Below are 15148 nucleotides of genomic sequence, written 5' to 3' on the forward strand. Positions count from 1 at the left end.
GAGGGGAGTAGGCTCTGTTGTGGTTTTGCACTGTGTGTGGTGCTACCAGATTAACAAAAATTTCATGCTGAATTTTGAGAAGAGAGGTATTTCTGATCTGAACTGTAGGAGGAACTACAAATAGTTGGAGTTTTACCCTTGAAAACTATTTTTGTTTTATAGTCTAAGCATGACTTTTGACATAAAGACATAAATGTTTAGACCAGTTTTAATGACCATTTTAGGGTACCTAATACATGGTGTTCTGTAAAATCTTGGAAAATACCTCAAGCATACATTTATCTGGAAATGATTTGCTAGTAAACCGGAGATAGATGTTGCAACAGTTCTGATCAGCTGACTACTTTGGTACAGTGTCTCACCATGACTGTTTCAAAGCCATGACATGCCCTGCATCTCAGTGGCATAAATATTGCTTCTGTCAGGTCACTTTGTTGTGGTCACTTTGTTGTGGGTGTGAAGGGAACGTTCAGTCCAAAAATGGAATCTTTACTTTCTGATGGGTTGTGTAGAATCCAGACTCTGGTAACCAGAAGTGACTGTGAAACCTTCGTTATACATAGGCTGCAAGGTCAGGAATAATGACAGCAGAGGGCTGTGAGGACCCCCACCCTGCACCAGATGCTCTTCTCTGCCTTGCCTACTATCCTCCTCAAGAAATAATTCTATGGATGGAAGAAGCAGTACTGGCCCAGGTTTTCATTTTCCTGTTTGCCCTCAGGTTAAGCAGGAGGCAGTGTGATCCATGGAAGGGTGAGTGCCATGTGCCTACTTGTAGCACAGTTTTGTCACAGGGAGAGTAGGGTGCAGTGGTGTGGTGAGTGGATCCTACACACTACCCAAAATGTTGTTTGATGGCTGAGCATCATCTGATGCTGCTTCCAAAGACAATGCTAGGTGCCAATGCTGCTTACACCTGCTTCCCAAGAACACCTTCTGCCACCATCTTTGTTGTCTTAGTGGAATTCCCTAACTTCTAAGGACAATTAATCAATGAGGATGGAAATATAGACCTCCTGGCTCAGCTAGTGTAACTGAGGTCAGTATTTGGCTGTCTGTGTCCTTTCATCATCTGTAAACTGGAGATAGCAATGCTTAGTAGAACTCTGGCTCTTTATGTAATAGATATTGCCTCTGTTTGCAGATAGTCTGCAAATGGATTGCCTTTTTTTTTTTTCCTTAGATTTATTTTTCTTCCAAATTATTCATCAAATCGTGGAATGGTCTGGTTTAGAAGGGACCTCTGAAGATCATCTAGCCCAGCTCCCTCTGCAGTGGGCAGGGGCATCCTCAACTAGATCAGGTTGCGCAGGGCCCTGTTGAGCCTCACTTTGAATATCTCCAGGAATAAGGCCCCAGCCACCTCCCTGGGAAACCTGTTCCAGTGTTTCACTACCCTCATGGCAAAGAACCTGCTCCTAACATCAATCTAAATCTGCTCTTCTCTAGTTTGAAGCCATTGCCTCTCATCCTGTCACTGCAGGCCTTTGTAAACAGTCTCATTCCATCCTTCTTGTAGGCCGCCTTCAGGTACTGCAGGGCTGTTATCAGGTCTCCTTGGAGCCTCCACTTCTCCAGGCTGAACAACCCCAGCTCCTTCAGCCTATCCTATAGCAGAGGTGCTCCAAGCCCCTGATTATTTTTGTGGCCCTCCTCTGGACCCTCTCCATCAGCTCTGTCCTTCCTATGTTAAGGACTCCAGACTCAGTACTCCAGGTGAGGTCTCACCAGAGCAGGGTAAAGTGGCAGAATTACCTCTCTGCATCTGCTGGCAACTCATCTTTTGATGCAGCCCAGGATGTGATTGGTCTTCTGGGCTGCAAGCACACACTGTCTGCTCATGTCCAGCTTCTCATCCATCAGTACCCCCAAATCCTTTTCCTCACAGGACTGCTTTCTATCACCTCATCCCCCAGTCTGTATTGATAGTGAGGATTGTTCCAGCCCAGGTGCAGACCCCTGCACTTGCTCTTGTTGAACCTCATGAGGTTCACCTGGGCCCACCTCTCCAGCTTGTCCAGGTCCCTCTGGATGACATCCTGTCCCTCTTGGCCTATCAACAGCACCACTCAGCTTGGTGTCATCTGCAAACTTGCTGATGGTGCTCTCAATCCCACTGTCTATTAAACAGCACAGGTTCCAGTATAGACACCCGAGGGACACCACTTGTCACTGCTCTCCACTTGGACTTCAAGACATTGAGCACTTCCCGCTGGATGCGACCATCCAGTGAATTCCTTATCCACTGAACAGTCGCCCATCAAATCTGTATCTCTTCAACTTGCTGAGCAGAACGTTGTGGGAGATTGTGTCAAAGGCCTTGCAGAAGTCCAGATAGATCACATCCATAGCTCATCCCTTATCTACATAGTCACTTTGTCATAGAAAGCCACAGGCAGCCATGCTGGCTGTCTTGAATCACCTCCATGTCCTCCATGTGCCTTAGCATGGCATCTAGGAGCATCTGTTCCATGACCTTCCCAGACACAGAGGTGAGGATGACAGTTCAGTAGTTCCCAGGGTCCTCCTTTCTACCCTTTTTAAAAATGGGAGTAATGTTTCCTTTCTTCCAGTCCCCAGGAACTTCACCTGACTGCCAGGACTTTTCACATATGGAGAGTGGCTTGGCAACTCCATCAGCTAATTCCCTCAGACTCTGGGATGCATTTCATCAGGTCATCAAATATCACAGACAGTGTCTTAGCAACTACACAAACTAATTCACAGAATCACAGAATTAAACAGGTTGGGAAAAACCTTTGAGATCGTAAAGTCCAACCTATCACCCAACATTATCTAATCAACTAAACCATGGCACTAAATGTCTCATCCACCCTCATTTTAAACACTTCCAGGGATGGTGACTCCACCACCTCCCTGGGCAGCCCATTCCAATGGCCAGACACTCTCTGTGAAGAATTTCTTCCTAACATCCAGCCTAAACCTCCCCTGGTGCAGCTTGAGACTCTGTCCTCTCGTTCTTTCACTGATTGCCTGGGAGAAGAGACCAACCCCCACCTGGCTACAACCTCCCTTCATGTAGTTCTAGACAGCAATGAGGTTACCCCTGAGCCTCTTCTTCTCCAGGCTAAACAACCCCAGCTCCTTCAGCCTCTCTTCATAGGGTTTGTGTTCCAGGCCCCTCACCATCTTTGTTGCCCTTCTCTCGACACCTTCCAGCAACTCAACATCTTTCTTGAACTGAGGGGCCCAGAACTAGACACAGGACTCAAGGTGTGGCCTAACCAGTGCTGAGTACAGGGGCACAATGACTTCCCTGCTCCTGCTGGCCACCTGAAGGCCATTTGCCTTCTTGGCCACCTGGGCACACTGCTGGCTCATGTACAGCCTACTGTCAACCAGCACCCCCAGGTCCCTTTCTGCCTGGCCCCTCTCCAGCCACTCCAGTTCCCTCAGGATTCTGGGATGCATTTCATCAGGCGCCATGGACTCGTGTATCTTCAGGTTCCTCAGATGGTCGTGCACCTTGTCTTTACTTAGAGTGGGAGGCACTTTTGTCTCCCTGTTCTCCAACTTGTGGTCCATCAACACGAGAGCCATGAGGAAAGGGGTTGCCAGTTAAGATGGAGGCAAAAACATTGGATCCATGGGACTAAGTCTGTACTAATAAGGAAAATGGGCAAGGGCCTAGAAAGCAAGTAGCATGGCTTTGCCTCTCATCCCTATGGTTGAACTCCTTTCCTTCTCAAAAGATGCCCATACTGACTTATAACTGTGGTTGTAAACATGTACTATCCTCCAAACTATGCTGGAAGACTCCTAGGAAGCTGAAAACGTGCCATAGACTGTACAAGGCAGTATGAATTGTGTGTTGTCTTTGAGTCCTGAGTAGTTTTCATCATTTAAAAACATTTTAGGTATGCATTTAAAAGCCTACAGTTTGCTCACTGACATTGCTCCAAGCACTGGGTGATTATGTGTTTACTTGAAGTTCCATTTAGGATGTGCTTGGTTCCCAGTGCCCTTTGGAGCTAGGGGAAGAGAGGTGCTGGTGGTGTCCATGGAAAATGACTGGGAGGGGATGGCAGCTCCCTATTTTACTGTCTGGGAAACGAGGCAGGCTGGAAGAGAAACTGGGAATCTTGCTGGTGGCTTGTGTTTATGGAGTAGGAGCGTGTTAGGGCAGACTGTATTTCTTGTTCATGCTTCCATTAACTCTTGTTAGTTTACTGCAGGAAATCAGGATGATTCATGGAGGTAGAACCCAAAGTCTGTTTTCCCTCCCTGCTGTGTAAGTACAGCCCTGTCCTGTTAAGGCTACATGAACCTCTTGGGGATGTTACAATAGTGCCTTAGTCTTCAGAATTTCTTTCAACTTGAACTGGTAAGAAAGGTCTTTGAGGTATATAGAAAATGAAAAAGTAGTCTTTCTTTTTTTCTGAAAATGTATTGATCTTTTTGTACCCTGCTCTGTTGTTTCATTAATAAAAGGGGGGAAAAAAAAGTTGTTGGTGAGGAGCCCATTGCATGGAGTCCTTGTGCAGCCTTGCCCAGGACACTGCTGGGAATATTTTTGGGTAAGAATGGGTGAGGCTTCGTGCATAGAGACTGAATGGTGAGAGAACTTAGGGTCTTGTAAACCTCATTTACGTATTTATCCTTTCATGATTGCATCTAGCACTGCCTAGGATTTCTTTTAGTGTTGAAGAGAAATAAATAGATAAAAGGGACAGGAAAACAAGGAGTTATTGCTGTTAACCAGGAGGTATGAACCCCATCTGGACACACTTGCTCACGGAAATTAAGAAACATAAACCAAAATGTTTTCCTGGGAAAATGCAAGGTCAGTCTGAAAAGGACCAGAATATCAGTTCTGCTCCTGTCTTAGTGACTTGGGTATTGATGCTGATCGATACTGTGCATTTTGTTAGTTGTTTTGTATTTAGCTTCAAATCAAATATGCTGGTGGAAGTGAGAAGTGTAAATCTGACATGGGCTTGCTTCACATCTGAAAATAACCTTTAGAGCAGTTTAGTTTTACTAGATATTTTGTTAGAGCTAGTGAAAAAAAAAAGAAAAGGAAAAAAGGATTTCCTTGGCCTTTACTTAAAATTTTCTTAGGTAAGAGCATGCAAAAAAGTATAGTAAAACTGTCACTTCGAAAAAAGTGAAGTTGTGGTTAAAGTGTCTGAATCAGTTTTCTTTTACATTTTTTTGTTAGGAGGAATTGGTTTCAAGAGCATGGATGACAGTAGTTCGGAGAAGCTGTGTTAAAAATCTTGTTTGGATTCCGCAGCAGACACACACCTCCACCTGCCCTTTCTTAGATGGCAAATGCAGTTGCTAACATGTTACTAGATACGGAGCTCAGAGTTTCCCTCCAGCGTTATTTGTTTTTGCATTAGTTGAATTAGGCATTGTATTCACACGACAACCTGTACAATGGGAAGAGGAGATGGAGACGTGCTGTGAGACCACCATAGCTGTATAAAAATGTCCTCCTCCCACTGCAGCTGCTGAGAGACAAGGCTGATTGTGGCAGCAGTGAAACTTTGATGGCAAGTGTTCCCATTACTGTAACCTGCTTCTGGTCAGGGGCAGGCAGGAACTGAGGGATCCTTTGTGCTCTTCTCATCAGTCTAAAATTCCTTCATACTTAAATCATTGTCCTTCCCATCCATAGCTGTTGTGAAGGAATTTGCTAATCGTGATTGGGAGACCTGTAGATGGTCCATGAAGGGGAGACATGTTTTGACTTCGGTTTGTTTTTACTGACACTACAGTGTTGCTGTTGGATGAGAAGCCTGGGATGGGGGGCATGGTGATGAAGTTAAAGGCTGCCCATGAAGTGTCCTGAGCTGATCAGCATCTTGAGATCAGCTTGCAGCTGAGAGCGTGTTGATGACTTCTGTTTCTTCTCTCCACCACTGTCTTAGAAGGCAGAGAGGGAAAAAGGTCACCAAAGTAAAATCTAAGTATTGGGCTACGTTTCACAGTTTGGAATGGGGGTCAGTACAGGTCTGTTCTTCAAAACCATACCTACCAGGTGGCTAAAGGAGAAGTTTTATGGCTTCTTACATGTAATTTTGTTTTGAGCAGATAGGTTGGGGCCTCCTCTTGATATATTGCTGGATTCACTGAACTGCACAGCGTTCAGTGTGCAATGGAGGATGCCAAAGCAGCATGCAAGCACTATCACAGGATATACGGTAAGTGATCCTCTGTGCTGCTAGTGGAGGATTGCAATACTCTGAGTGGCCTCAGGCTACTTTACTGTGTGGCACAGTAAAGCAGGCAGGAGAGCAGTCTCCTAACAAATAGTACTACTGCACAAAAAGAGGTCAGGAGACAGAAGGCCTGAGGAGATTGAGCTGTAACTTTGAGCAACAAGCAGTTTATGTTTTAGAAGCAAGCTATGGTGGGAATTTGGGTTGGATGCAAAGGCAGTGTGGTGGAAATGGATTGCTTTTGTTGTGCAAGGATCTCAGTGCTCTTGGTAGCAGAGCAGTTCAATATTACACTATGCAAGTGAGGGGAGATGCCTGGTGATTTCAGGGCCATTCAGATCCTTTGACTGGTACTTCCAGCCTGGGTGTCCAGCCACAACCTTAGATATCAAAAGGGACTTTGTTTTATTCCCCACTACCTCAGTGGTGAATTTCCCTTGAAGATGATGATTTATAGAATAGGCTCTGACACCCTACAAACCTCCACTATTTTTCTGACTATTGAACAAAACAGGATGGCTAGCCTTCCCTCCAGTAGGTTTTTTCTGGTACACATGTTGCTTCATCACATGGCCTTTGAAATGACACGAATGCAGCCCAGCTGCAAAGTTTATTTTTTTTATTGTTACAAAAGTGCCTGTAGCCTAGAACACTTTGGCCAAAATCTGCCTCAGACAGGCTCTGTGTGTAACTGCATCCGTTCTTCTGTATTAAAAAAGAGGTTACAATGAGTAAGTGGCTTTTCTGTAAGTCATGATATTTTTCAAATAGTTGGGACACCTTCTAGTCACAAAACATGAATATTTTTCACTGTTTATGCAGTAGATCAAGTATCTAAGCCTCAGTTTATTTTTGAGCCTTGAGCTCATGTGTGGCATGATAATAAAAATAATGACAAACAGCATCGATATTACTGTACCCAAACCATATTATTTTCATGTTAGCTTTCTACCCTTGGATATCTCAGGGTCCCTGTGCTTAGGAAAGCAATTTCAGCCTTGCTCATTTTTCTCCTGTACACAGCAACAGACATGGAGAAACATTTATGATACAACAATTTTTATAACAACATAATGATTTAACATCACTATCTGTCTTACAGGAAGTGAAATGTCTAATTTGTGCAGAGCAGACACGCAAATCTTTCGCTGTCCGTGCTGACCATGGCAAAATGATGTACAATTGCATTTGTTGTTTCAAGTTTACCCTAAAAGCTAGGCTATGTTTTGTGTCAGTTCAGCATATACAGTGTAAAATGGTGTTCTCTGGTCATACTGACAACTTATAGCAAATAGGAAGGGAGTCCTAAAAGCCATTACAGAATCATAGAATGTTAGAGGTTGGAAGGGACTTCCAGAGATCATTGAGTCCAACTCCCTTGCCAAAAGCAGGATCACCTAGGGTAGTCTGCACTGGAATACATCCAGACAGGTTAGCTTTTCATGCATTTGAAACACTATGATCATAAGCTCAAATGGGGCTTACAGTATGATAGCAATGCAGTTTTAAAAAGACATTCTGAAGCATTAAGTTAGTGCTTTAACGATCTTGACTCTATCTTTTTCTTAAGGTCTTTTACTCAGAAGTTGAAGATGATAAGGCAGTTAAACAACTCTCACATGATGTCCCCCTGAATTTGGATATGCTTAGCATGGTGAGTATCTCTTCTGTCAGCAGTCAGAGCACTGGAGTAGAGTTTGCAAGTGCAGCTGTGTACTTATTGCTGGTTTTTGAATTATGCTAAGGATCCAAGGTCCAGATCCATTTTGGGTATTAAGCAAAAAGAAATCATGATGATTTCTGTAATCCAGAGCGATATGCTTTTGCTCCTCATTCTTTGTCTAATTTAACATGTGCAACTATTGGGACTTGCTTGTATCTTATTATTACTGACTTTTAGCATCTACTAAAATAGAACGTAGAAGGGGAATTGCACAACTCTCTATGTCAGAGTTGTGTTATCAGTATGTATTACAGTGTCTGACACAGGTAAGTATTTAAGTTAAAGGAGAGACTTTTCAGTGTATTTTTTGTTTCCGTGTGAGAATGTATCCTCCTGAAATGCAGAATTTAAAATTTAATAGTGCTGCTTTAGTTTGTTTTCATAGTTGTTCTTGGAAGCACTAGTTTTCTCCTTGCATCCCACTTTCTCCTTGTCCTCCAGTATTGTTTTACATTTTACCTCTCTTACTTCACTCTTCACTTCTTTTTCCTCCTCTCCTTTGTAGTCCAATTTCCCCTTCCTTTTCCATTTGTGAATGAACGTTGTCCATCCTCTGTGGCTACACAGCTGAGAAATTAGTGCAAAGATGAAAGCAACTCCCATGTACTTCTGGATGGTTTTAATATTGTCTGTTTAAAGGATGTTCTCAAAACCTGCCAGTGCTTTCTCAGTACAGAGAAACTGCTGTTTGAGTTCAGCAAGGTAGGAGCCTTGGGTAGAGAGTGACAAGTGTTGCAGGTTGTGTGCTGTGAGGAAGCATTTTGATAGCACACTCTGCAAAGGGCAGTCTCTTTGTGAGACAGCAACATTAGCAGTAACAGAAATCAAAGGCTTTCACGTGCACACAGAGGAGCACTGCAGGCTTTCCAATATTTATTTGGTGATCCTTCTTCCCATGGAATATTTCCCCTTTTCTCTTCCACACATCTATGTTCTCTTTGACTCCCTCACCTCTCTTCCTTCTGCCTCCTCACCTGGTGTTCAGTGCAATGTATTCACTGATATTTCTTGATCCCTGCTGGGCAGTGCTCAAGTCTTCCGTGTGAGAAGCATGAGTGAGGGTGATCCTCAGATTTCCTGGCATTTTCTGTCACTCTGGTTGTCAGTTCTGACTCCTGGGATCACAGCAAATGAAAGAATATCGTTGCCGTGATACGTTATTTCTTTATTTATGCATTGTTTTCTCCCCTCTGATCTTTATGCCTGTATTCCTCACTTGTTTATTTTTCCCTCAAAATACGTTCTTGCTAGGAGTGCCAACAAAGATCAAACAGCACATTGTTTTTCATCTTAATCCTGACAGCAGTAATTCTTACTCAGTTGGGGAATGGAGTCTGTATCCCATGCAGATAAATAACATCCACATAGACTACTACACGCTGCAGCATTGTCTTTGTTATATTGCCCTGACCCCTTATTTATTTAGTTTTGACATAATTTTTCAGTACGTTACTTCATTAACAAGGTCTACTTTTTTTTTTCCCCCAGGGTCAACTTGAAGGACAAGCAATTTTTGTAAGTATTGTTTCACATGAAAGTTGGTCACAGCTGTGATTTAAAATGAAAACGAATGTTCTGGTCTCTCCACAGATTCACAAACACAAGTTAATCTCAGATGTTGATTCTATATAGCACTTTTACAGGATGTGTTGTAGTCAAAATGTGGCAAATAGTAGCTGAGGCTGAAAATCCAGAGCTGAAGAAGGTGGACACCTGTAGGTACAGCAGCTGCCTTTTTAGCAATGGATAAACTTTTCCCTCAATCATCAAAAGTATTGATGGATGTTTTGCTGGAGTAAATTTGTGTAAAAAATGAGTTATATTTAGGTAGTGAAGACTAACAGGGGACAGGGCAGTCAGCTAGTCGGACACACAGTGACAGGGAAAACCAAAGTCTGGCAGTGGAAGAGGAGACAGAGAGGCAAAAACCTGAGCCAGTCCAGTGAGAGTCGAGGAGGAGTGCGGAAAGAGGCCAGCCATGCAGTGCCTAGAAGGAAGGAGTGGGAGAATAACAACTGGTGTAAAACAGTTTGAAAGAAATACCAGTGCACTTAATGGTGCTGCAGCTGGTGAGTTATTCAGATTAATTATTTCCAGTCCTTCACTTAGTCCAGTCTGCTTCCTGTGAGCAGTAAATGGATTTGGTTTATTGTGAGGGGGGGAAGAAATCATGAGGTGCTCAGGTTTAGGAAGTGTAGAGGCAGTTATTTCAGTGTTTAAATGAAATCCCTAACATCAACAGCATTTTGCAAGCCTTCTTTTTTTTTTTTTTTTTTTTTTGAGTAATGTACACATTTTTTTCTAGGAATGGAGAAATCCCACAAAGTTGGTGGATCTCACACAACTGTCATGGTTTGAGTTCAGGGAAGTTTGATTCTGTAGGAGTCTGATGTCCAGATAAGATCTCAGGATGTGCTTGAACCAGGACTGTCTGGTTCAGTCCCAGCTGAACTGAGTCTGGATTATGGCATTTCTGAATTGAGGTTCCACACTGGGCCCTTTTTTCCTGCTTGATAAAAATAAAGCGTCTGAGAGGTACTTGGAGAGAAGTATGGCTGACTGGGATTAATCAACTCTCAGTTGTCATTAATCCCCAGGAAGTGGTGTTCTCACTGAAATGCTTTCTGTTATACTCAGACCCAACTCAACAGAAATCTGCAATAGTTTTGTGGTTAAGTCTGCATAGTTCATGTTTCTGTCACTAAGTTTCCTCTCTTAATGCCCGAGTATGGCACTGTGGCTTTCTCAGAGGCTTTGCTGGACGGTGCAGTATTGCATTGGCACGACTTGAATTGTGCCACCTGTTCCTGTGTGTGCGTGTGTGCATGCGCCTGTGCATTAGCAAAGTGGATAGTGTATTATGGCTTTATTAGATCAGCTTATAATACAGCACATATAACTGAGAGCAGCCAGGAGAACTGCAGATGCAGTGCAACTTATGACTGTTGTTCTACTGTTGAATCAAAGTATTAAAAAAACCCATCAAAAAACAACAACAAAAAAATAAATCTGCAAATAAATCTGCAAGTAAAAAGTAGAAGGTGGAGGGTTTAGGTCAGTCACAAAGCCATGGAGAGCAGTAGTGCTCCCTATCAAATCACCAAACACACCACTACAAAATGGGGAGAGACCAGCTGAGACCAGTAATGCTGGGAAGGAGTTGTCAGGGGATCAAGTGTTGTTAAACTGAGCTAAATTTCTGCAGCTGTAATACATGTCTGATTGTTTTGGAAAACAAATTTTCTTTGGAAAATAATGTGTAATCCTGGTTTCTGCAAGCCTTACTGTGCAGCCTCACAAACAGTTTTCAACACATTTGGAGGGAGGACAAGCTATGTGGCCAGGCAGAGAAGAATCCATGGTTCTTACATACTGCAGATTCCTCTACCTTAGAAAAGACATCTTTTTGCTTCACCTCATTAAAGAATGTGAGATTGTAATGAAAATACCAATTGTCATTTTGTGGGGTTGTACTAAGAGTTTTGCATAAGACAAGACAGTAACATTGGTGCCTAATAAAGCTTCGTTGGCAATGGAATGTCCAGTTTCAGGTATCATGCATCAAAATATACAGACACTCTTAAGTGGAGAGAAAGACTACAAAAATCATGGGGAGCTATTGCTTCCACTGCCTAAATTCCCTGTCTGTAAGTCCACTGTGTCTCTTCTAGGGTGGCAAAAACTTACCGTAATTAAAAGTCCCAGGCTCATAAGAATGAATGCAGTAAAGACTAATGCTGGCAGGAACAAATGCATGCATTTTAAATACAGGTGGACAGTGTGTATGCCATGAAGGATGGCATAGCAGCAGGAGGGTCATCAGTGTTGTCATTGGGAGGAGGTGCTCGGTTTTCAGTTCACATTTTGAGAGATCTCAAGTCCCTTTTGCTACAAGACTGAAAGACTCTCGTGTATATTTCAGTGTGAGTGTTCTTGCTGCCTCTTTCAGGACAGTTATGTTTCCAGCATTGTCATCATCTCTCTCAGATGAATCCAAATCACTCAAGCAGACCAGGGGTGAATGATGGAAAAAGAAGATAATGTTCAGGTGGCCATGTTAATATGAAATCAGTGGAGTTCCAAAACCACAGCTAAAGAAATGACAGATGATAGGGTGTTGTTGAACAATGTTGTAGTAATAACATAATTTCCCCAAAGAATAGAGAAGGAGAGCTTGCCCAAAAAGACTGTCATAACAAAATTTAGCAGTTAATAAAATATTGGGATTGTTTCCTACTTGCAACTGGAAATGTAGATTTAAGGTCTATTTCAGCTTGAATGGAAAGGATATATCTGCATTTTCTCACGTGAACAATATTTTTGGTATCAGGGAATGAAAAACAAAAGAAAAATCTCTGTAACCCAATTTTTATGTGTTTTTTTCTTTTTTCCCACACACCAAACAGTCTGTGGTGTAAAACCTGATATTTCTGTTTACTTATAACTGTGGTCAAAATTAATAAATCTAGGATTCACATCTCTCTACAAGTAGACTCCAGGTAAAGAACATTGAATTTTTATACACACGTACATATAGAAACATAACATTATTAAGGTTGGAAAAGACCTTTAAGATCATCAAGTCCAACTGTAACCCAACTGCCACCACCATTAAAGTATATCCTGAAGTGCCACATCTACACAATTCTTGAACATCTCTGGACTCCACCACTCCTGTGTATTCCATTGAAAAACAGATCTAAGTATCTGAAGCTGGTCCAAGCTATATGCACTAGAAAGTGGGGAAAAAAAGATGTACTTTTTATGGTGGCATTTACTAGTTTATGGGAGATTTGAGCAGGCTTCTCTGAGCAGTGTTCATCAGCACAAGCTCTTCATGTGGAGGTTAGCATTGCCTTCCTTACAGTATTTGTCTGTTTATGGACAAATAAGGGAAATTCTTGCAAGTAAGGTCAAGGCTGATAGCTGGGCTCTGAAAATTGTGAGAGTCAGTGGAACTAGTCTCTGCTTCACGGGAAATTAAAGATCATAAGTTCACGTTGCAGCAACTTGCTTTGTTCTTGGGTGTTTCTGTGGTCTCTTGATTGAAAAGAAAACCAAAACAAACCCCCCAATAAAATAAAATAATAAACACCAAACCCAATAAAATAAAATAAAAATACTTTTTTTAAAAAGGAAAAGAAAATAAGGAAAAAAAGATGAAGAAAAAGCACCAGCCTGGTCGTGAATGCCAGCGACTGGCTCAAGGGAGGGAATAGTATGTGGCTTTACCTTCACCAACAACAGATCCAGAGAGCAAATAACAAACGATCTGCAACCTTGTGAGTTATGCTGAGAAATGGGTCCAGGTCATCCCTGTGAATTCCCCTGGGGTGAAGCTGCAGCTTGAGAGGAAACACGTGGTGCTGTTTGTGTGGATTGTTCTGAGCTGGGCTGGCATACATAGTTACATAGAAAATGACACGTAAGGCCCCAGAATCAGCTCACAGCCCTGTTCCCAGTTACAAGGAAGAGCTTTCACAATATTCTTGTCTGGTCTTCTCTTCTCTTGACTCTGGTAGGAAGTTGTTATTGGTGATCTAAAGCCAGGCACTCCACATCGTGTTAGCGTTGGAGCATACGGCTGGGCAGGGAAAGGACGACCCAGCATGCCCAGAGATGTGACAACCTTATCCCAAGGTAACACTGCACACTGCATGTCTTTCTGTTGCAAAACTGGCAGGGCACATGTCTGTCTGTATACACAGCAGGTCATTGACACTTAGGTCTATGTCTTGTGCAGTATCACAATATTGTACTATTATTTCTGTGGGGTTTTGGAGGGGCAACAGGTGAGGTGAGAAGCCTATGAATTTGATTACCAAGTCTGTGGGTGCTGGTTGTGATATCTAATCTCTCTGAGGTGCCTGTCCATCTCTAATGCTATTCCTTTGCATTTCTTCTGGCTTAGATAAGTGCATGCCTCCTGCACCACCCTATCAGCCACAGATCATGGTAGTTTCTGATTCAGAGGTTGCATTATCCTGGAAGCCTGGAGTGAGTGAAGGAAGTTCTCCTATCCAGTACTACATGGTGGAGTTTATCAGGCAAGTTTGACAGCGGAGTCTGAATTTCAGTGTTTGTGCACTACAGGGTTATTTTATTCAAACTGCATATAAGTTCTTCTCATGATTTATTTTCTAGTACACTTAGTATTCCTCCTGATGTATGTCAAATTCATTTAAAGACAAAACCATAAATAACCTTATTAATTATAAAATCACCAGTGAGTCATATCTTTTGATTAAAGAAAAAAAGGCCTAAGTTGGTCTGCATTCTCTAATAAAGGTCTGGGTGGACGAAATTTTGAGTTATGTCCTGTCATCAAATGCTGCTGAACCACACTGAGAAAAGAGCATGTGGCAAAGTAGTTCTCCTGAGCAGGAGTACCCTGGGCTGTCATAGGAAATAATGAAAGAGTGTGAACTCTGCATGTTGAGTATTTTTAGCTGATGAAAAGTCTTCTGGGTCTTGAGCGTGCAAGACTCAGACTGGTTTTGTTTTCCTAATGCTAATGAAGTTTATGTGAAATGTTGGCCTTTCTGGTTGAGGAAGTAGGGCTTTTATTTATTTATTTATTTTCTTTCATGTTGAACTCTCTAATATTTGCACTGGTAGAACTGAACTGTGAAAAGCTGCCAGTCAAGTTGCTTTTATAGGATGCACATGAAAGGTCAGGATGAGATGGCTCTATCTGCACGCACACACAAGTATTCATACCTTCATATGCTTGTGTAAGCTAATATCTCTATACAAAGCTGTCTATTTTCATTTGCTTGCCCTTACAGTGAATGCAAAATTCAGCCTTTGGAAGTTTAGTCCTTCAGGTGAACATCTGATGACAGGTATTTGTTGAGGTTCGTGGATAAGAGAGAATTTCTTCTTCAGCTACTCTGAGGTACAAAGGTCAAAAAAAATCAGAAAAAAACTCTTCCCTTTTTGGAAAAGAATTGTTGTTGTTAAACAGAAAGAATTGTTGGGTTTCAGTGCTCCAAGGGTGGTTACAATCTCAAAGATTTAAATACAATGAAAAGAATTCTCAGACTGAAGCCTATTTGTGAACTTACATTGCACTTTGTGTTTGAATCAAAATTTTCCATATTTGGTGGGAAGCCATCCAACACTCACCGTGCTGGGAAGCAGGACATAAGAGCTGAAAATGCATTATGGCTACCATGTGATCTCTGTTGTATCATTACAATGAAATTTCTCCAATATCTCTTTTAAACGCGGTTAT

The 15148-nt window shown here is 42.3% G+C and overlaps 1 protein-coding gene across 2 annotated transcripts in view; it reads left to right on the plus strand.

Moving 5' to 3' along the window:
* The window catches only part of EGFLAM (EGF like, fibronectin type III and laminin G domains), an 89013-nt gene that overhangs the window by 14967 nt on the left and 58898 nt on the right, over positions 1–15148 (plus strand). The window contains exons 2-6 of one of the 2 annotated variants that reach the window (XM_054397761.1): positions 6058–6170; positions 7759–7842; positions 9400–9426; positions 13434–13551; positions 13823–13958. In XM_054397761.1, the coding sequence (XP_054253736.1) occupies positions 6058–6170; positions 7759–7842; positions 9400–9426; positions 13434–13551; positions 13823–13958 (478 nt within the window). The remainder of the gene's footprint in view (positions 1–6057; positions 6171–7758; positions 7843–9399; positions 9427–13433; positions 13552–13822; positions 13959–15148) is intronic. The other variant, XM_054397762.1, reaches the window with a different exon arrangement.

This window comes from Indicator indicator, chromosome Z (assembly GCF_027791375.1).
Source record: "Indicator indicator isolate 239-I01 chromosome Z, UM_Iind_1.1, whole genome shotgun sequence".
NCBI lineage: Eukaryota > Metazoa > Chordata > Aves > Piciformes > Indicatoridae > Indicator > Indicator indicator.